Source organism: Amblyraja radiata, chromosome 28 (genome assembly GCF_010909765.2).
Source record: "Amblyraja radiata isolate CabotCenter1 chromosome 28, sAmbRad1.1.pri, whole genome shotgun sequence".
NCBI lineage: Eukaryota > Metazoa > Chordata > Chondrichthyes > Rajiformes > Rajidae > Amblyraja > Amblyraja radiata.
Genome location: NC_045983.1, coordinates 15,824,159 through 15,847,638, shown reverse-complemented (window position 1 = coordinate 15,847,638; position 23,480 = coordinate 15,824,159). Strand labels below are relative to the sequence as shown.

Sequence of the window (23,480 nt, the reverse complement as noted above, 5' to 3'; positions counted from 1 at the left end):
AAACTGTTTCAATGAATTTTCTACATACACACACAACTCTCAATCATACAAAGACATACATGTTATCACACAGCCAGCTCATAGTCAAACATATTGCTTTAATGAGTTAAAAAAAAAGACTTCCACAGCCACAAAAATAATTTAATGTTTTTCTTTTAAGTTAGACTGAACAAGAGCATGCTGCAATTCATACCAAACAGCCAACCACCCGATGCATGCAATGAAAGTGAGAGTCAGTTATTGAAGTGTGAATCGGTCCTTTTAATCCTCTGAAAATCAATGAGTGTTCTTGCTGAATCATTTTACCCAACTTGAACCTGAGAGATTGAATAGTCTTGGACTGTTTTATCTGGATGCCTGAGATTGAGGGGAGACCTGATTGAAGTATATAATGTTATGAGAGACATAGACTGAGTAGACAGTCAAAACCTTTTTCTCCCATGGTGAAAATGTCAATGACTAGAGGACATAGCTTAAGGTGAGAGGGGCAAAGTTTAAAGTTGATGTGCGTGGCAAGTTTTTTTATATATAGAGGTGCCTGGAACACACTGCTAGGGCTGCAGGCCGAGGCAGATACGATTGTGGCATTTAAGTGGCTTTTGGATCTTTGCATGAAAATACAGGGAATGGAGAGATATGGATTATGTGCAAGCAGATAAGAGTTTGTCTTCAGCACAAACATTGTGAGGCGAAGGGCCTGTTCCTGTGCTGTACTGTTCTATATCCTATGAACAAGCCATTCAAGCCTATCACTTTTTTTTTGTTACAGCACAGAAGGTGGCCGTTTAGTTTAGACCTGGTTTAGACCGTTTAATTTAGACCATGGAAACAGGCCCTTCGGCCCATCTGCACCGACCAACGATCACCCGTACACTAGTTCTATCCTACACACTAGGGACAATTTACAGAAGCCAATTAACTTACAAACCAGCATGTCGTTGGAATGTGGGAGGAAACCTGGAAAACCCATGCAGCCAAAGGGAGAACGTGCAAACTCCATTCAGACAGCACCCGTAGTCAGAATTTAACCCGGCTCTCTGACGGTGTAAGGCAGTCACTCTACCGCTGCACCACTGTGTCTCTCGATGTGCAGGGGCCCCATGTAGGAGCACCCAGCTCGTCCCACTCCATTCTCATCCAGCGTCCTGCACCTGCTCCTACATTTGAACCTGTCTCCTCTGCATTCCAGACCCAAACCAACGGCTGCTTCAAAAAGATCTTGACGTCAATTTCAGTTTTTTTGCCTACCTCCCCTCAACAATGGGAACAGTCTATCTACATAGTCCATACTTCCAATTATTTCACATTCCCCCCACAACCTCCTCTGTTCAAGATGAACAATCCTAGCTTCTCTAGCCTTTCCACACAACTGAAATTCCTCACCCCTGGAGTCATTTTATTAAATTACTTCTCCACCTTCTCCAAAGCCATATTTCTAGAAGTGTGGCACACACAACTGGACACAATACTCCAGTTGTGGCTGAATTAGTTTGATAGAAGTTCTTCATGACTGCCTTGTTCTTGCATTCTGTGCCTCTCTTTATAGAGCCCAGGATTTTGTGTCTTTTTGCGATGGCTCTCTTGACCTACCCGCTCAATGACCTGTGCACATGTAAGCCTCAATCTCTCTCTCCCTGTGCCCCTTAAAATTGTAATTAAACCCCCCCCCCTTCTGATTCTTGTAGCTCAGGGTTCTACAGTAGAATGGCATTGGAGAGCAAGTGCCAATGGATCACACTGTTGATGATACCTTCAGTCACGTTACTGAAAGCAGAATGATTGGGCGATAATTAGTTGGACTGGGTTTGTCCTGTTTTGGTGAAGAGGACATATTGGGCTAGTTTCCCCCAGTGTTAGATAGATGTTGCAACGGTGCTGGAGCAGCTTATCTGCCATTGTTAGTGGATCACAGGTCTTCATTACAACGATGGGAACGTTGACTGATCCCGCAGACTTTGCTACATCCAGAGCTCTCAGTTGAATCCCAATCATGTGCAGCGAGTAAAACTGGCAGGAGAATGGGATCCGTGATGGTGAGATCTTAGGGTGACGCCAATACGACACTTTTGGCTGAACATGGTGACAAATGCTTCAGTATTTTCTTCAGCACGATGTCTGTTCTGCATCAAAGATTCCCATGTCTCCATCGGTAAGTGGCCCAGTGCCAAAATGCAGGTAGGGCTGGAGATTGTTGGTTGGGTGCTCAGGGCGAGAGCAGGGATCGTGGGCAGTGTGAGGAAAGGGATCCTTGTGATGGAGATTGCGTTATGGGTGGGGTTCCTTGTGATGGTATTCAAGGTGAGAGTGGGGACAGGGACCATGCAATGGGTGTTCAGGGTGGGGGTCTGTGTGATGGTGAGGATCTGGATCCGCGTGATGGTGGTCACGGTCAGGGTGGATCTCCTTGTGATGGTAGGGTTTGTGTAATGGGGGTTCAGGGTGAGGGTGGGGGTCAGGATCTGGGTCCACATGATGATGGTCAGCACGGGGGTTCTTGTGATGGTGTGCATGGTGAAAAAGATCAACGAGGAGGAGAGGGCTGTTGACAGACAAGGTTAACATGTCACAGCCATCAGTGTGAGCCAAGCAGGGGCAGCAGGCAGAGGGAAGGGGTCGACTATAAACCAGTGTAAAGTTACCAAATCACACCGATGCCAATGTTTCTCAGCACTTACTGCAGAACCGCTTGGGATCTGAACCACCACCCGGCTTCTCTAAGTTTACATTAGCAAGTTGCATTCATAAGGTTACACCCTCATTGCACACCTTAGCAGAAAGACAAATAGAAGCAGCATGCAGGGCAAGGCTCGGTGCCAGACTCGTGCTGCATTTCTACCAACTAACATCATTGACCACAGGGAGGGTGGATTCATGCCAGCTGGGCTGTGGCCTCCCTCAGGGAGAACAGGACGGCTTTTGGAGAATTCTCAAACAAAGCTGCTCGATTCTGTTGCAAACCCTTCTTCACCCAATGTCCGTACACTTTGAAAGCACAGCCATCGATGATTTTACGAACTCCCTTAAAAGCGTAGGGATCGCGGATGAGCACTTGTTTGCTGGGAGGCTTCGCACGTCGGTACTTGTAATAAATGCGAACGGAGGCCAGAACAGTCCAGATGATGGTCTAGAAAATAGAGTAGAGTCTGACAGTGAAACTTCTCCACACTCCATTCATCCTACACACTCCACCCCTCCCTCCATCCTTCCACATTCAATCCTCCTGCGAACTCCCCCTCTCTCTCTCCATACTTCACACTTAACCCCTCCACATTCTACCTCTTTCCATCCCTCCACACGCTTTTCTGTCAGACTGTGGCCAGGAGTGAAGGGGTTTAATGAATGTATGGAACAGGACACCTTGTTGCAACCAAGTGCTGTCTTGCTGCAGAGCACACGTGTTGCGGCTTCACCAGGTTGGCACCTCATCCTTTTTAGAATTGTCTGGCACAGCTCCTGGCATCAACATTAATGGAGCAGTGAGGGCTCGGCGTGACTGAGCTCAGTGCTGGCTGATTATCCGGTGCCAGTCCATCTGTTTGAAGATGAATTGTACTGGTACATCTATCTGAGCGGCTCACCCGGTAGTTCACAGGACATTGCATAATCAGCCCCATCACCTGAATCTGCTGTCTCCCACCTTCCACACACACACTTTACAGAAGTCCCTACCTTAAACTTCCTGTAGGGGCTGAAGTGACGAACCTCCTCCACCAGGTACTGCTGGAAGAACGGGTGGGCCAGCGCCTGGTCGGCCGTGTATCGCTCCTCGGGTTTGACCACCAACAGCTGAGATATCTTGTCGTTGCACAAAGAATCAAACAGGTTACTGTGGAATGCAGCCTAACAAACCCCAACACCTCCAATGCGCTTCAAAAATGGCCTTAATTAAAATCTGACAATGTGCACTATAACCACGTGATTTTTTTCCTATTCCAAATCTCAAATTGTGGAGTACAGAGGCAAATAAATAAATGATGGGTCTTTGTTCCAAACATTATGGAGGGCACTGTAGTACAGCACAGGAACAGGCCATTTGGCCCACAAACGATTGTAATCATGCAGTGTCTTTCTGCTGACTGGTTAGCACGCAGCATAAAGATTGTCACATGTAACGAGGTACAGTGAAAATAAACTAAACTGACTGACACAATGTCTGTGCTGAACATGATGTAATCTGCCTGCAATGATCCATATCCCTCCATTCCCCGCATACATGTGCCAATGTAAAAGCCATCTTCAATCATGCCTCCAGCACCACCCCTGGCAGCGACTTCTTACCCACCACTCTCTGTAAAATACTTGTCCTGCACATCTCCTTTAAACTTTTCACCTCTGATCTTAAAGCTCTAACAATCTATTTTATCTTTCCAAACTGCCTGCTCTCATATTTTATCTTGCCTTTTTTTAAATACATTTCTTTATTCTCATTTGCTGATTTCTAAAGTGATCTCAATCAACTGCTGTTACTACAACTTCATAAATCTCAGCAATATTTTTGATTTTAATCATAGTCATCTCATTTTGAAAACCTTTTTATCGCAAAGTTTCCATTACAATCAGCTTATCACAATGCATATCTCTAACCATGTCAGTGTAGTATTTAGTTTAGTTTAGTGTAGAGATGCAGCATGAAAACAGACCCATCAGCCCACCAAGTGCATGCAAACCATCGATCACCCATTCACAGTAGTTATATGTTATCCCAGTTTCACATTCACTCCCTACACACTCTGGACAATTTACAGAGGTCACTTAACCTATAAACATGCTCTTCTTTGCGATGTGGAGGAAACCAATGTGGTTATAAAGAATTTGTTTAAGAAGGAACTGCAGATGCTGGAAAATCGAAGGTACACAAAAAAGCTGGAGAAACTCAGCGGGTGCAGCAGCATCTATGGAGCGAAGGAAATAGGCAACTTTCGGGCTGAAACCCTTCTTCAGACTGATAAAGAAAATGTGCACACTCCACACAGACAGCACCCAAGGTCAGGATCGAACCTGGTTCCCAGGGGCTGTGAGGCAGCAGGTCTAACAGCTGCGCCACTGTGCCGTATCTGTGCGTCTTTCACAATATACATCTGTCAGAGGTGGGGTCATTTCAGTGTCTAGGACACCTGGTGTAATGCCTGTATCAATCATGTGCTACTCAGTATAATGTCTAACAAACAGCATAAAACATAATTTTTATTCGTTGAACCTAGGTATTAAAACACAATTGCTTAGTCCGGTACTGGAAATACATACCAAGTCTTTTACAGTGTCGGACCGGTCTTGCCATTCCAGGGACTTGAAGTTATAATTTCCCTCCATGATCATCCTGAGCATCAGCATCTGCTTCCTGTGCCAGAATGGTGGGGAGCCGCTGAGCAGCGTGTACATGATCACCCCACAGCTCCACCTGCACACAGAAAAATTACACCATGGACGAGTCTGCCACACACACACTCTCGGGAACGCACATTACAATAATGGCACTCGGCCCCTATGTGTGGATTGGTGAATTTATGCCATGCAATGCTGTGGTAAATTCCCAACTACAGGTCATGACGTATTGCATTGCTTATTGTCAGTGCAGAATGGGCAATACCAAAGCACCACCTTTAAAGGAGCATGCTGCATCAACATACATCTCTCCATCGCCTCATCAAAGAGGTCCAGCAGAATGTTCAAACCTGCTTTGTCTTTAACAAATCCACATGGGCTCTCCCCATTTACCTCAAATCTCTCCACCACTCTGAAATGCCAGTATCATATATCTTTCTGTCACCATCACAGGCAGCATGTTCCAGGCACCGATTACTTCCTGTGTAAACATAATCCGCCTTGCAGGTCTTCTTTAAACATTCCCCCTCTCACCTTAAACCAATGCCTTCTAGTCTTCTACATTTCTACCCTGAAAAAAAACACTCAGACTATCTACCTCTCATAATTTTATATAGTCAGACCACTCACATTTTCATCCAGATCATTACATATCTCACAAAACACAGAAGCCTCAGCACTCAAGTTTGTAGGACACCACTGATCACAGACTCCTCAGTTATAAAAACACACGTCCCCCACTATCCTCCGTCTCTCATGACCAAGCCAATCTTTTATCCAATTTACCAACTCACCATGGAGTCAAGCGTGTTTTATTGTCATATGTCCCAGGTAGAACAATGAAATTCTTACTTGCTGCCGCACAACAGAACATGTAAACATAGTACACTGTAAACAATATAATAAATGAGAAAACAAAGTCTGTGTGTATATATATACACACACACATAAACATATACATATACACATATACACTCGCACATACTTACACAAAAAAAACAAACAATAGTAGTACAATAATAACAATAATAGTCTATTGTAGTTCAGAGCTTATTTGAGATTGTAGTGTTTGATAGCCTGATGGCTGTAGGGAAAAAGCTGTTCCTGAACCTGGACGTTACAGTTTTCAGGCTTCTGTACCTTCTTCCCGATGGCTGGATCCCATGTGACTTAATCTTCAAGACTAATCAACCATGTGGGACCTTGTTAAATTATTTGCTAAAGTCCATGACGACAACATCTACTGCCCTATGTTTAAGAAGGAACTGCAGATGCTGGAAAATCGAAGGTAGACAAAAGTGCTGGAGAAACTCAGAGGGTGCGGCAGCATCTATGGAGTGAAGCAAATAGGCTGAAGCAGACTGAAGAAGGGTTTTGGCCCGAAACGTTGCCCATTTCCTTCGCTCCATAGATGCTGCCGCACCCGCTGAGTTTCTCCAGCATTTTTGAGGCTGTGGGCCAAGGAGCTTTATTCCAGTGTTTCGTGACCCAAGTCACAGAACTACATGAAATTTTCCATATTGTGTAAAAAAATTATATAAATCACCCCTGAAATTCATCATGAACAAGACTTGCACATTTTTTTATTAAATTAGAGAAAAACCAGAAAAATTTCGGGTATTTTTAGTCCAATCAAAGCACGTTTAACATTGAGTTGTCTGCCAGTTGGCCAATCACACGCTTTGTTTCAGGCTAGCACACATCATAGCTGTGAGGGATTCACCGATGCCTGTTTTACTGGAGATTCCGATGAAGGTTCTTTGTTGTGGAAACTTGCAGCTGGGTAATTGAATTTAGTGAGAAAAGCATTAAGAAGTCTAAAAAATGTGCAGCTAAGTGGATAGGTGGAAGAAAGTCTTGAAAGCAAATTCCCTGCTGAGATGCTGCAACACAAAGTTGTGAAACTTTGTGAATCAAATCAAACTGAAAGGTAAGATCTAAAGTCTGAATTTATGAAAATTAATCTGTATGGACTTTAATTAATTTAATTGCACCCTTTATAATGTGAAAAAATGAGATTTGGAGGCTGCACATTCACTCATTCACTCACTCATTCATTCGTTCATTCACTCACTCACTCACTCACTCACTCATTCCTTCATTCACTCATTCATTCACTCACTCGTCATGAACAAGACTTGCACATTTTTTATTAAATTAGAGAAAATTTGTTGTGGAAACTTGCAGCAGGGTAATTGAATTTAGTGAGAAAAGCATTAAGAAGTCTGAATGCGCAGCTAAGTGGATAGAAGTAGAAGAAAGTCTTGAAAGCAAAGTCCCTGCTGAGATGCTGCAAACCACATCACCTCAAACTGAAAGGTAAGATCTAAAGTCTGAATTTATGAAAATTAATCTGTATGGACTTTAATTAATTTAATTGCACCCTTTATAATGTGAAAAATGAGATTTGGAGGCTGTACATTCACTCATTCATTCACTCTCATTCATTCCTTCCTTCATTCATTCACAAACTCATTCATTCCTTCATTCATTCACTCATTCACTTACTCATTCATTCATTCATGAAGTTGAGGGCCTAAACTATATGTATCAATAACAAGGTAAATTAAACATTTTCACTAATGCCAGCTTGTTGTAGAGTAATAAGTCTTAATCATCTAATCTCGGAGCTGCCTGCGATAACTTACCGGGAAAAGGTGCTCCGATCGTGGGGCCTATGTATTTAACATAGCGAAGCCGCGGTCTCAATTAAAAAGCGGCCGATTCGCGAACGCGGAGCCGCGGATCTTTTCCGCGGGGGGGGGGGGGGGGGGGGGGGTGTACATAGTGCCGTCCGTAGCGGCCGTTTCCAGGAAAACTGAGGAATATATCTATCTGGAATATATATAGGTATAATATTATAAAATAATATATAATATGGGTATAATAATATGTTATATTAATAATATATTATATTATTATACCTATATTACTATCTGGAATATATATATTACTATCTGGAATAGATATAGTTATAATAATTTATTATATTATATATATATATATATATATATAATATTATTATCCCTATATTACTATCTGGAATATATATAGGTATAATAATATATTATTATTATATATATATAATATTATTATACCTATATTACTATCTGGAATATATATAGGTATAATGATATATAGTTTAAATGGACTGCAACACGGAAATAGGCTGCCCATCGTGTAATATGGGCATTGGCCACTAGATGGCGCTTACTTTCCCGATCTCATTTTCTAATTAGTTTAATTAATTAATGTGCAACTTTCGGCAATGACGAGTTATGACTTCCTTCTCCATTATATTTCATCTAAATCTGTGGAAAATGTCATGTAGTTTGGTGACTTGGGTCACGAAAACTGATTTCTAGACACATTTTTGATGCTCGGCCCACAGCCTATTTGTCTATCTACTGCCCTATGGTAGGCACAAAATGCAGGAGCAACTCAGCGGGTCAGGCAGCATCGCTGGAGAAAAAGGATGGGTGATGTTTTGGGTCGGGACCCTTCTTCACACTGTAAAAGGGACCCGATGCGATACATCACCCATCGTTTTTTTCCAGAGATACTGCTGACCCGCTGAATTACTCCAGCACTTTGTGTCTATCATTGGTATAAACCAGCATCTGCAGTTCTTTGTATCTACTGCCCTACCTTCATCACTTGAATAAAGTGTGCATATACTGAAGTATTGACCTCAGCAAAAGTTTCACCCTAGACCTCTTTGGAAGGGCCAAGTATTTCACATAAATACTTAGATGAAGATTTCTAAATGCACTAGGATCTTTATTGGATCAATTTATTATATATATTATCCAACATTATATTTGAAATTTCCTGAGCACCAAAAATAGCAAGTGTGATTTTTTTCAGAATGACTTACTGTGCAGTGCTAATGAGTGCCAAGAATACAAATAATGACAGCAACACCCCTGGCCATAAATCTATCCCTCTGACATCCCCCACTGGAATAACCTCCTGAGGGAAAGGGTGGCATTCCCACAGGGTTTCATTTAATGAAGTAAGAAATTAAACGACCTTGACTCTTGAATATGTAACTGGAGCACTTGGCAAAGTAAGCCTGATTGTTAATGAAGGTTACCCTAGTTTTAACAGCTCATTGTACTTTGAATAGTGACTTACAAATCCACTTCTTTGCTATAGCCATTATGCATTTCATCCATGGAGCACAGGAGGATTTCTGGAGCCAGGTAGCCTGGGGTCCCACACAGTTCTGCATGAAACAAGAACAGAAAGTTGCTGGATTAAAGTTTCTGCAGTTAGAGGCAAAGGATGCCACAGTGCAAAGCTTCTCATGTGCTGAATGTGTGCACCTGGACTATTGTTGATCACCACCAACATAAAACATAACAGCAAGGACTATGCCAATGTTATAGGTTATTGTACCACCCAACTAGTTGCACCATCACTCGAGACTGTGTGATATGGTACATTATTCCTGAGCACATATTCATCTTATGCAACATGAGGTGTTCATGCCACTGCTTATTATTAACCCATACGATACAATCTCTTCCCCTTTACCCTAAATCGATGTCCTCTACTTTTACCTGCTTCCAATAAGATGAAAGCTTTCCTGCCGTCTACCCTCAGCTTGAGTAGGATGTGTACTGTTGCTGCACCTCTATTCCAGATACACACTTGCCTACTCCTGCACCAGTGGCCATCTTCTACAATGCACTCTTAAGGGCCAATCCCACTTTCACGCCCTTTTTTACTCGTGAACATTTTTCATCAGGCTAGAATAAACGGCGCGACCTACTTGATGCCACGAGTACCTACGACTAGCATCACGACCTACCTACGACCTCGTGACGACCATGCTGCGAGTATGAGTCAAGGGCAAACTCGGCAGAGGTCGTGAATTAGGTTGTGAAAGTGGGACAGGCCCTTTAGCCCCTCCCCGTGCTTTACAGGGTCTCCAGTTGCTCGGAGGAAGCCATTTCAACCGATCACTGCATTTCAATGGATCCTGGAGGAAGAAGTCTCCAGCAGAGCTGTGCAATTGATCATGAGCAGATCTGGCTTGGGCTTGGTTGGCTAGGCAAACTGATCACTTCGCTCTTCACACCCCCTTCAGCTTTCACACTGGGCTGCCTCGTCATCTCCTGGCCTCTCACTCATATGTTCCTTCACACTCTCCCAACCCTTGCTCTTCTCTCACCCTCACTCACTCCACTTGTCTCTTAATATAGAACAGCACAGCACAGGAACAGTCCTTATAGCCCACAATGTGTGCCACACATGATGGCAAGTTAAACTAATCCCTTCTGCCAGCATGCGATTCATATCTTTCCGTTCTTTGAATGTCCATGTGCCTATCTAAAAGCCATTTACAGTGGCTTGCAAAAGTATTCATCCCCTTGAACTTTTCCACATTTTGTCACGTTACAACCACAAACGTAAATGTATTTTATTGGGATTTTATGTGATAGACCAACACAAAGTGGTGCATAATTGTGAAGTGGAAGGAAAATGATACATGGTTTTCAAATTTTTTTACAAATAAAAGACTGAAAAGTGTGGCGTGCAAAAGTATTCAGCCCCCTTTACTCTGATACCCCTAAATAAAATCCAGTGCAACCAATTGACTTCAGAAGTCACCTAATTAGTAAATAGAGTCCACTTGTGTGTAATCTAATCTCAGTATAAATACAGCTGTTCTGTGAAGGCCTCAGAGGTTTGTTAGAGAACATTAGTGAACAAACAGCATCATGAAGCCCAAGGAACACACCACACAGGTCAGGGATAAAGTTGTGGAGAAGTTTAAAGCAGGGATAGGTTGTAAAAAAATATCCCAAGCTTTGAACATCTCACGGAGCACTGTTCAATCCATCATCCGAAAATGGAAAGAGTATGGCACAACTGCAAACCTACCAAGACATGGCCGTCCACCTAAACTGACAGGCCGGGCAGGGAGAGCATTGATCAGAGAACCAACCAAGAGGCCCATGGTAACTCTGGAGGAGCTGCAGAGATCCACAGCTCAGGTGGGAGAATCTGTTCACAGGACAACTATTAGTCGTGCACTCCACAAATCGGGCCTTTATGGAAGAGTGGCAAGAAGAAAGCCATTGTTGAAAAAAAGCCATAAGAAGTCCCGTTTGCAGTTTGCCACAAGCCATGTGGGGGACACAGCAAACATATGGAGGAAGGTGCTCTGGTCAGATGAGACCAAAATTGACGTTTTTGGACTAAATGCACAACGCTATGTGTGGCGGAAAACTAACACTGCACATCACCCTGAACACACCATCCCCACTGTGAAACATGGTGGTGGCAGCATCATGCTGTGGGGATGCTTTTCTTCAGCAGGGACAGGGAAGCTGGTCAGAGTTGATGGGAAGATGGATGGAGCCAAATACAGGGCAATCTTGGAAGAAAACCTGTTAGAGTCTGCAAAAGACTTGAGACTGGGGCAGAGGTTCACCTTCCAGCAGGACAACGACCCTAAACATACAGCCAGAGCTACAATGGAATGGTTTAGATCAAAGCATATTCATGTGTTAGAATGGCCCAGTCAAAGTCCAGACCTAAATCCAATTGAGAATCTCTGGCAAGACTTGAAAATTGCTGTTCACAGACGCTCTCCATCCAATCTGACTGAGCTTGAGCTATTTTGCAAAGAAGAATGGGCAAAAATGTCAGTCTCTAGATGTGCAAAGCTGGTAGAGACATACCCCAAAAGACTTGCAGCTGTAATTGCAGCGAAAGGTGGTTCTACAAAGTATTGACTCAGGGGGGCTGAATACTTTTGCACGCCACACTTTTCAGTTTTTTATTTGTAAAAAAATTTGAAAAGCATGTATCATTTTCCTTCCACTTCACAATTATGCACCACTTTGTGTTGGTCTATCACATAAAATCCCAATAAAATACATTTACGTTTGTGGTTGTAACGTGACAAAATGTGGAAAATTTCAAGGGTTATGAATACTTTTGCAAGCCACTGTAAGTGCTACTATCGTATATGCCTCCACCACTATCTCTGGCAGCATTTTCCAGGCATCCATCACTCTGTGTAAAAAAAATTGTCCCACACATCGCCCCTTTCACCTTCAAGCTATTCTCCCGATAACCCTGGAAAAAGATTCTGACTATCTATGCCTCTCATAATTTTATATACTTCCATCAGGCCTCCCCTTAAAACAATCCAAGTTTGTCCAACCTCTCTTTGTAGCTAATAGCCTCCAATCCAAGCAGCATTATAGTAAACTTCTCTGCGCCTTTTCCAAAGCCTGCATATCCTTCTTGCAATGAGGTGATCAGAACTGCACGCAACACTCCAAATGCTCCAACAAGCTCATATCCCAACAGTCCGTGACTCTCTTTTTCTCTGGCTTCCCAAGCCCGACTCTCTGTGTTTCTTCCCTGACAGATGGTAATGGACTGTTTCTTGAAGGTGACTGAAGTAGTTCATCTCTTTTCACCACACAAGCGAGGTCTGATAAGGCCTAAATATCAGGCCAAATCTCTCACTGTGCTGCGTCTCCTCAGTCCGAGACAGAAATCCCTCTCACCTCTGACCCAGACAGGAAGCCCTCTCACCTCTGACCCAGACAGGAAGCCCTCTCACCTCTGACCCAGACAGGAAGCCCCCTCACCTCTGACCCAGACAGGAAGCCCTCTCACCTCTGACCCAGACAGGAAGCCCCCTCACCTCTGACCCAGACAGGAAGCCCCCTCACCTCTGACCCAGACAGTAAGCCCTCTCACCTCTGACCCGGACAGGAAGCCCCCTCACCTCTGACCCAGACAGGAAGCCCTCTCACCTCTGACGCAGACAGGAAGCCCCCTCACTTATGACCCAGACAGGAAGCCCCCTCACCTCTGACCCAGACAGGAAGCCCTCTCACCTCTGACCCAGACAGGAAGCCCCCTCACCTCTGACCCAGACAGAAAGCCCTCTCACCTCTGACCCAGACAAGAAGCCCCCTCACCTCTGACCCAGACAGGAAGCCCTCTCACCTCCGACCCACACAGTCAGCACTCGCACCTGTGTCAGGAAGCCATCTCACCTTGTAACTTTTCCCCAGGGGCCAGTTGTAGGGCAAACCCAAAGTCAGACAGCTTAACCTTCATGTCATCATCGAGAAGTATGTTCTCTGGTTTAAGATCACGGTGCACGATGTTCTTGGAATGGAGGAACTGAACGACCTCCAACAGTGCTCGCATGATGCTTCTGGAAGGAGGAAGAAGCACTGTTTAGTTACATCCGTGCTCCCCACCCCACCATCCCCTCTCCCAATGCCCCCAGAACTCACTTGCCAGGGAATCTCAGCAGGCCACTCGACAGATTTAGGGAGGATTACCTATCTCTCTACCCTTCCGTTCCATATACAGTGGCTTGCAAAAGTTTTCATACCCCTTGAACTTTTCCACATTTTGTCACGTTACAACCACAAACGTAAATGTATTTTATTGGGATTTTATGTGATAGACCAACACAAAGTGGCGCATAATTGTGAAGTGGAAGGAAAATGATACATGGTTTTCAAATTTTTTACAAATAAAAAACTGAAAAGTGTGGCGTGCAAAAGTATTCAACCCCCTTTACTCTGATACCCCTAAATAAAATCCAGTGCAACCAATTGCTTTCAGAAGTCACCTAATTAGTAAATAGAGGCCACTTGTGTGTAATCTAATCTCAGTATAAATACAGCTGTTCTGTGAAGGCCTCATTTTCCTTCCACTTCACAATTATGCACCACTTTGTGTTGGTCTATCACATAAAATCCCAATAAAATACATTTACGTTTGTGGTTGTAACGTGACAAAATGTGGAAAAGTTCAAGGGGTATGAAAACTTTTGCAAGCCACTGTATCTGTCCAAATGTTTTTTGAAAGTTGTAATTGTATCCACTTCTATGGCTTTATCTGGTAAGCTATAGAGTTCCAGATGCAGACTATCCTCTGAGATGCCTCTTCACTGTCCACTCTACCACCAATTATGTCCCTGTGATCCTCCTTAAATCGCTCATCCCTCACCTTAAACCTATGCCCTCTAGTTTTAGAATTCTCTACCCTGGGAAAAAGACAGAGCGTTAATTTTATCCATGCCCCTCATGATTTTCCATATTTCTATAACGTCACCCCTCAGCCTCTAATGCTCCAAATAAAAAAGTCCCAGCCTACCCCCTCCAGGCTACCTAATCACCTCTTCTCCCTTCACTATTTCTCAAACCCACATGCACTGGTGACATCCTAGTGAATCTCTTCTGAATGCTTTCCAACTTATTCACATAATTCCTTTAAACTGTATCATAATGTCCCAACTTTTGTATTCAATACGTTTCCCAATGGGGCAAGCATGCCAAATGCTTTCTTTACCACGCTGTCCATAGGTAACCTACCTGGTCTCCTTCTCACTCATTGTGACTTTTTCAGTCAGGTAGTCAAAGAGTTCTCCTTTCTTCATCCTGTTTGCACAAGAACATTTTCAAATTGTAAGTTTAGATCTTGGACTTTGCCCTAATATGGTTCCCCCAAATTTGCCCCAATACAGACACTGCGTTTAGTTTGCACCGCCCCCTGGAGGTTGCCCTTCTTGTCACACATTGTCGTTGTTCCGACAACATCACTGGGTCAAAGTCCTGGAACCTCTTCCGTCAACACACTGTGGGCATATCCGCACCTCAAGGACTGTCGTGGTTCAGGGATGCATCTCACCAACACTTGCTCAAGGTTAAATTGGGATGGGCAAGTGAATTCTGACTCAGCCTGCAAAGCCCACATCCTTGAATGATTTTTAAAAAAAGCCTGAAATCATAAAGAACAGGCAAGGAGTTAAGGACGATGATTGAAAAAATGTGGGTCACGGATAGCTGATGTCCATCGTGGCAGAGCTAGGAATGTTGCCGTGGAGGGTTGGTTAATGGAAGGAGGTAATTTATATGATCTGCAGGTGGTGGTGGACCAGGCTGGTACCACCATATACCAGCTCAAACAGCCTGGCCTCTCCAACAGCCACAGGTGAGACAAAACTGTGGCTGATGAGGAATCAGCTCCACCTTGTTTCCTCTCCCTGAGAAAGAGAGCCACTGGCTGCTGTTGCAGGCACCATTCTTGAGGCAATGAGAAGTTGATTAGAAAGCTTGTGCAGAAATGGTTACATTTTAGAAAACATAGGAATGCTGTTCTAAAGCAATGGCTGAGAACTCGTGGAAATCAAAAGAAAAAACTGGAGACGTTGAAAATCTAACACAAAGACAGAAAGCAATGGAAACACTCAGCAGGGCAGGCAGGCTGCATCTGTGGGAGGAGAAATAGGCAACGCTTTAGGTTGGAGACGCTTTGCACTGAGGCAGTTCTGATAAAGGATCCTCAACCTGAAACAAGAACTCTGTTTCCCCTTCCTGAGAACTCGTTGGCCATTCTTAGCAGACGGTACACCCGAGCTGCCTCTTCTGGTCAGTGGCCTGCTGGCAGACAGAACGTAGTCAGCAACAGTGATGGAGGGTCTGAGATGGGCTGAAAGCCATCATTCTGTGGGATGGACTATTTCAACAGCCGATCTCTCACACTCTGGCCAAGTCCTTGGATGTGATTATTGTGAATGGAATTCTCTCTTGCCTGAACCACGCCATGTTACTCGACCCCAAAAACCACCTATTCCTTTTCTCCAGCGATGCTGCCTGACCCACTCAGTTACTCCATCATTTTGTGTCTATCTTCTATTTTACTGATATTTGGTCTTCCCGTTTTATAGTTATGCTTCCATATTATAGTTCAGCAGTTTGTTCCAGAGGGCAGTTAAAAATTAGCTGTGAGGAAGATTGTCATGTGTACCCCTGAATGGGTAACGTCAAAGCTACCCCATAAATTCAACCAGAATTTTCGTATCACTGAACTCACCTTCCCCCCAGTAGCATCATTTGAATTCCTCGCCTTCAAAGCCCTTTCCTCCATGACAGTCATCCTCATTTACCGGCCACCTAAACCAAACCCCTCCTTCCTATCTGACTTCACTGAACTCCTCACACTTGCCTCATCCCTCTCCCCACGTCTGCTGCTACTTGGTGACTTAAATATTCACATGAACTCCCCCACCTGCAAGCTCGCATCTGAATTCGCCTTTTTACTTGACAACTTCTCTCTCACTCAGCACGTCACCTTTCCCACCCATGACAAAGGTCACATCCTTGACCTGGTCTGCTCCACAAATCAACCGGTACTCGACCTCCATCCTTGCCTCTTCCCCCTCTCTGATCATAAGCTTATACGGTTCACCATCCCTTCTCCGACACCTCGCCCCCGCTTCCTCCGAGAAATCACCTTCCGTAATCTAAAATCCATTGATCCCCACCATCTCTCTGACCTGCTCTCCACCACTCTCCCCCTGAACTCAACCCCCATCTCACCTGATGATCTCACAAACCATCTCAACTCCACCTTGTCTACCTCCCTTAACACTATGGCCCCACTCAAAACAAGAACCTTAACTTTCAACACATATTCACCCTGGTACACACCTGCACTTCGTAAACTGAAACAGACTGGTCGCCGACTTGAACGACTCACAAAGAAATCATCTCTTACAGTCCACCTTGAAGCTTACAAACTCCACCTCACTGACTATAAAGATGCCCTCATTGCTGCAAAATCTGCCTACCTCTCCTCCATATTCACCGATCCCTGCCTAAACCACAGAACCCTCTTCTCCACAGTGGGCAACCTCCTCAAGCCTCGAACCAACACTCTCCCTACCTCTACTCCGGATCTCTGCAACTCATTCCTCCACTTTTTCGCTGATAAAATCAGCACCATCTATCAATCTTTATCCCCTGTACCCGACTCCCCAGATCTACTCCACCACCTACCAAGGCCCCTCCTTTCAACATCTCCACTGACCTCCTTACCCCTCCTCCACACTGTTTCCTCTCCCAGTTTGACCTGGTCACCCCTATTGAAATCTCCAAACTCATCAGCTCTTCCAAACCCACTACCTGCTCCCTCGACCCTCTGCCCACTCCCCTGCTGAAGTCCTGCCTCCCCGTTCTCTGCCCCTACCTCACTAATCTCTTCAACTCCTCATTGTCTCAAGGAATTGTCCCCTCCGCTTTCAAAACTGCTGCTGTTACACCAATCTTAAAGAAACCTGGTCATGATCCCTCCTCTCATTAACTACCGCCCAATCTCAAACCTCCCCATTCTTTCAAAAACCCTGGAGCGTATCGTTGCATCGCAACTTCATTCCCACCTCCTTGCGTATAACCTACTTGAACCCCTCCAATCTGGCTTTCGCCCCCTCCATAGCACAGAAACTGCTCTCCTCAAAGTCCTCAACGACCTCCTCAACTCTGCTGACACTGGTTCCCTCAACATCCTCATCCTCCTCGACCTGAGCGCAGCCTTCGATACAGTGAACCATAACATCCTGCTCACCAGACTCAAAGACCTCGGCATTGAAGGCTCTGCACTCAGCTGGCTCCGTTCCTACCTTTCCAACAGATCCCACTTCATCTCTCTCCACAACCACACCTCTGCTACAGCCACAGTCACTCAAGGCGTTCCCCAAGGCTCCGTACTCGGCCCCCTCCTCTTCATCATCTACATCCTCCCCCTTGGTCAGATACTCCGCCACTTCAACCTGGACTTCCACTGTTACGCTGATGACACCCAGATCTACCTCGGCACCAAATCCCCCCACAACCCCCCCCTCTCCCATATCAACTCCTGCTTGTCAGCTATAAAAACCTGGATGCAACATAATTTCCTCAAACTCAACAGCGATAAGACAGAATTCCTCCTCATAGGCTCCAAAGCCACACTCAGCAAAATCAATAACCCCACTCTCACCATCGACGGCACCACTGTCTCCCCATCTCCCCAGGCCCGCAACCTTGGCGTGATCTTTGATTCCACCCTCTCCCTTGAGCCTCACATCCGCCATGTCATTAAAACCTCCTTCTTTCATCTCTGCAACATCGCCAAACTCAGACCCTCTCTCACACCTCCCGCTGCTGAAAGACTCATCCATGCCTTCATCTCCTCCCGACTGGACTACTGCAACTCACTTCTCCTTGGCATCAGCTCCACCTACATCAACTGACTCCAACTGGTCCAGAACGCAGCCGCCCGACTCATCACCCACACCAAATCCTGGCATCACATCACTCCAGTCCTCAAACAACTTCACTGGCTTCCCATCTCCCACCGGATCAACTACAAAATCCTGATCCTCACCTACAAAGCCCTCCACCATCTGGCCCCCCCATATCTCACTGAACTCCTCTCCCCCTACCAACCATCACGGTCCCTCAGATCCACATCAGCCGGTCTCCTCTCCATCCACAAGTCCAACCTCCGCAGTTTTGGGGACAGAGCCTTCTCCAGGGCAGCTCCCAGGCTCTGGAACTCCCTCCCCCAACTGATCCGTAATTCCATGTCCCTCACCATCTTCCAGTCCCGCCTCAAGACCCATCTCTTCACCTCTGCCTATCCTTAGCCCCACGTCCCCCTCCCTTTTCATCTGTGCATTAATTGCCTCATATTGTGTTTTGTATTGAATTCTGTCTTTACTTTGTGTACTAGTCATGTCTCTACTATTTATTTCATTCCCCTTACATGTTTTTCCTCTCCTGCTAAATTTTTGTAAGGTGTCCTTGAGACTCTTGAAAGGCGCCCATAAATAAAATTTATTATTATTATTATTATTATTATTATTATTATAAAGGATGGTGTGTGTGGCACCTCTGAGTGTTTTGAACCCCGATGTATTTAATCACTGGTATGATTTCTAAAAGTTATGTTTTCACAAGGTTGTTACTATATACTTTCAAAAAGCTTATAAGAAGTATGTAAATATTACTGTTAAATAAAAGCAATGAAGCATACTAAGCCAGGAACTGGAATGCATCGTGAAATCATTTTCAATTGGACAGGCAGAAAGAAATGTGAAGGATAAAAAAAAAACTTGGAAGGTTTCTGGGAAGTAGGGATAACAAACAGTTCTCTCAATAGCAGCAAAAACATGATCCATGAAGTACAAAAGTTAGCTCATGGTAACGAATGAAAACAACATTCCACTTGGCTGCTACACCCCTCCAAGATGAACGTGCCAGAAAGCCGTCCAATTCATGCAACCCAGCACCGCTCACCATCTAATGATGAGGTTAGTCCCCTTGTCCTGAATTTCCTGAAATTTTTTTTTCTCTGTCTAACTTAACACTGACAAACAACCAGATGACCCAGTGTAAATTCTATCCTGAATCCAGGCATCTTCCTGCCCCGTGTCCAATACTGGAGCCTAGAGTGTGGGAGAGTTTCTGTCGTCTCATCACGCACAATCACAAAGCAATGCCTGATCCATCTGCAAATATAAATCCGCCCTGATGAAATTACAGCCCTAATTTGCTTCAGGTTATAAATAGTGCTAGACGTGGGCCTGGCTTTTTATGATTCGTAGTGTTGTTTACTGCCTCAGAAATGACAGGTTTGAGAAATGGAAGGGAAACAAATAGACTGCAAGAGGACACAGTGGCCATCAGCTAGACAAGTGGGAGATGAAACTCAACATGGAAATGGGACATTAGATGTAAGACAGTATGGGGAGAGACAGTATGGTGACCCCAGATATTGGGGGTCGAGTCTCAGCAACGACAATGGCATAGAAATCAGGGGTGTATGGATAGACTCTCTATTGTTGGAGATGGCCAATGTGATGTTGAGGAGTTGGAGATGTCCTATCACTAGTGTTGATATGGACCACACTACTATTTGTTCCCACCCCCTCCGCAAGTGTCCAGTGACATCCTTGGTCTAGGCACCTGCTGGCAATCACCCACAATTCTGTTGGAGGCCATGGAAACATTTCTCTTCCCACCTGCCTGATTATTGGATTCCCCTTAACTGCAGATCACATTCTCTCCTCTGTCCATCCCCCTTTCCTCCTCTCCCCTCACAACTACAGAGTCGCCCACTTTTCCAAGGTTGGCTCTGTCTGCACTCCCCTGAGGGTGCTTCACCCACCTATTGCTTTAGGTCTGCCCAGTGCAAACACCTAACCTCCAGATCCTAATTCCAGATCTGGAGCTCTTTCAGTTATTGTCACATCTTGCATATGTTTGTCCCAGATGCAAGAAATTCAATTAATTAAATCGCTGCTAGTTTCTATTTCGTTTAGTTAGACAGAGTCAGAGCTCTATTTGTTCTTTTTTAAATCAAACAGCACCTCCTCCCCTCCTCACTATGATCTGCCACTGTCTAGCCTTGCACTGTGTTGAAGTACAGCCACTCTGTGTATCAGCAACCTCTGCCCAAATACTGACTCAGGCTGGTGCTGATCCTCACTACCTCTTGGTGCAGAAACTCATGCTTGAGGAGCATCTAAACTGATGTCTGCCTCGGCAGGTAGATTACTTTCTGAGTAACACAGCACACCTCAAAAACTGGTCGAGCTGCTGTCTCACAGCACCAGTGACCCGGGTTCAATCCCGACCTTGGGTGCTGTCTGTGTGGAGTTTGCATGTTCTCCCCATGATTACGTGGGTTTAACTCCGGGTGCTCTGGTTTCTTCCTAAATCCCAAAGATGGTTGGTTTGTAGCTTATTTGGGCTCTGTAAATTGTCCCTAGTGTGCAGGGAGTGGATGAGAAAGTGGGATAAAGTAGAACTAGTGTAACCGGGTGATTGATCATTGGTGTGGATTCAGTGGGCTATATCTATAAAAGTAAATTCTAAACTTGTTTTTAGAAAGTGATCAGAACCTCACAAACCATGCTTGCAAAATTAATAGTAGGCAATAAATGTTTGACACGGCTACAACTCTAAATGTTTGAGAAAGATAATGAGCCCCAGCTTCCTATTCAACAGCCTGTTGTAGGTATGTTACAATACTTACCTTCAGCGGCGCTGCAGTTCTGCCACTGGCCGCGTGCGCGATTTTGGCGCGTTTGAGGGGGGGGGGTTAAAACGCGGTTTTCTCCTACCTTGTCCTGGATTATATTTTGTTGGAGTGCAAGCTTTTGCTGAAGAATTGTTCCGATGGCCGTTCTGTGTCTTTTTTTTTTTTAATTCGCCCGACAAGTTCATCGCTGGAGTAATTTTAAAATCAGTTTCTGAAGCCGTCAACGCCGACAACGGGGACGGATTTTACGTAGGGTACAGTTAAAAGAAAGTCGTTTATTTTTATGTATAAAAGTGTTTCTTAAGATGCCTTTAATTCACATTTTAAATTGCGAAACGGTGATTTTTTCCCCCATACGAACCGGCAGTATTTTTGCTGCCGATACGGGTTTAAATCCACTGCAACCGCAACATTCCAATTGATCGCATTCCAGAAAAACCCACTTGCAAGTTGATTTAAATGGCCATTAATTTACAGGTATTAAACATTAAATTCCTTCCATTTGGCCTATAAACCCATGACAATGAGATTTAAAAATTATGTTATATTGTGAATTCTTGTGTGAATGTTATTTGGACACTTAGACTATTTAAAAATGTTAATCTATTCTTAAGAAATGGATAGATGTTTAGATCTAGTAATTGAATTTTGTAATTAGCTACAATTAGGCAACTAACTAATTATATGCTTTAATTTCAAGTCATCTAAGTAAGATTGTTTCATATTTGTTTCAGAATGCTTCAATCTATAATAACTGAACATTTCTTTCAGTTCTCTTAATTTTTAAGAAAGTTATGGGCTTTTGACTGTTCTCGATCACAGCTTTGGAAAAGCAATAGGGAACAAGATGCTAATTTCCGAGTATGAAAATGGCCATAACTTTTTTAACACTGAAGATATGAAAGTGAATTAGGTGTCAAATTAAACTTCTTTTTATGCTTTATCTGATGGGATAAATTACAGACTTGATTTTTAAAATCTCAAAATTTTGTAACATTGCTACCTGTTGTCATTATCACAGGAACTACACGTTGTGTGCTCAGCCTTTCGACTGCCCTAAGCAGCAGCACTGGTCTGCAGTTATGTTAACGAAACAGAGTGCTGGGTGCAGGGTGCAGGGTAAGGTTACGTACAAGTGGTGTGGTTCACTGAATGCCAAGCCTAAGTTCAGCACTATTTATAACCTGAAGCAAAGTGAGGCTGTAATTTCATCGGGACAGACGCACAGTTGCAGATGGATCAGGCAGCACTTTGTGATTGTGTGGGATGATTGGGTGAGGGAAACTTTCCAAAAACTCTGGACTCCAGTATAGTGCTTGGGAAGTACACGGATTTGCTGTAGAATTCTGAATCACGTGCCCCCTGTCTCAAAACAACAAAAGGACTGATAGGTCAGGGAGAAAGCTACATTGTGTAATGAAATGATTTCCAAGTACCTCAACTCCATGCTATCCCCCCTGATCCAATCTCTCCCGACCCATGTCCAAGATACCTCACATGCCCTTCATGTCTTTATTGATTTCTGCTTACCGAACCCCCACTCCCTCACCTTTACTGTGGAAGTTCAGTGACTCTACACCTCCATCCCCCACTGTTTCTTCCTCGACATCAGAATCATCTAATTCCCCTCTACTAACACTCTACTCTGCCTAGCGGAGCTGGTCCTCACCCTCAACAACTTCTCCTCTCACTCCTCCAACTTCCTCCAAAACATAGCTATGGGCATCCACATGGTCCCAAGCTAAGGCTGCATCGTTGTAGGGTACGTTGAACAATCCCTGTCCCAGGCGTACAGTGGCCCTATCCCCAAACTTTATCTCCATTACATTGATGACTGCATCGGTGCTACCTCCTGCACCCATGCAGAACTCATGGACTTCATCAACTTCACCACCAATTTTCATCCTGCACTTAAATTTATTTGGACCATCTCCGACACCTCCATCCCCTTTCTTGATCTCAGTCTCTGTCACAGGAAATAGACTATTGACTGACGTCTATTACAAACCCACTGACTTCCACAACTATCTCGACTACATTACTTCCCACCCTGCTTCCTGCAAAGACACTATCCCCTCCTCCCAATTCCTCCGTCTACGCTGCATCTGCGGCCAAGATGAGGTGAGAACATCCGAGATGTCTTCATTCTTTAGGGAACAGGGGTTCTCCTCTCCCATCATAGATGAGGCCCTCACTTGTGTCTCCTCGGTACCCCACAGCTCTGCCCTTGCCACCCCTCCCCCTAGTCGCAACAGAGGCAGTCCCCCTAGTTCTTACCTTCCACCCCATCAGCAGTC

The 23,480-nt window shown here is 44.5% G+C and overlaps 1 protein-coding gene across 6 annotated transcripts in view; it reads right to left on the bottom strand.

Moving 5' to 3' along the window:
• Window positions 1–446: 446 nt before the first annotated feature.
• The window catches only part of phkg1 (phosphorylase kinase catalytic subunit gamma 1), a 34,321-nt gene continuing 11,287 nt past the window's right edge, over window positions 447–23,480 (bottom strand). For 5 of the 6 annotated variants that reach the window (XM_033046408.1, XM_033046412.1, XM_033046410.1 and 2 more), the window contains exons 5-10: window positions 14,691–14,756; window positions 13,356–13,519; window positions 9,460–9,550; window positions 5,245–5,398; window positions 3,670–3,795; window positions 1,236–3,124 (exon numbers count right to left, since the gene is read on the bottom strand). In XM_033046408.1, coding sequence (XP_032902299.1) covers window positions 2,870–3,124; window positions 3,670–3,795; window positions 5,245–5,398; window positions 9,460–9,550; window positions 13,356–13,519; window positions 14,691–14,756 — 856 coding nt within the window. In that variant the 3' untranslated portion in view covers window positions 1,236–2,869. Of the gene's footprint in view, window positions 460–1,235; window positions 3,125–3,669; window positions 3,796–5,244; window positions 5,399–9,459; window positions 9,551–13,355; window positions 13,520–14,690; window positions 14,757–23,480 lie in introns of those variants that run through there. The other variant, XR_004416145.1, reaches the window with a different exon arrangement.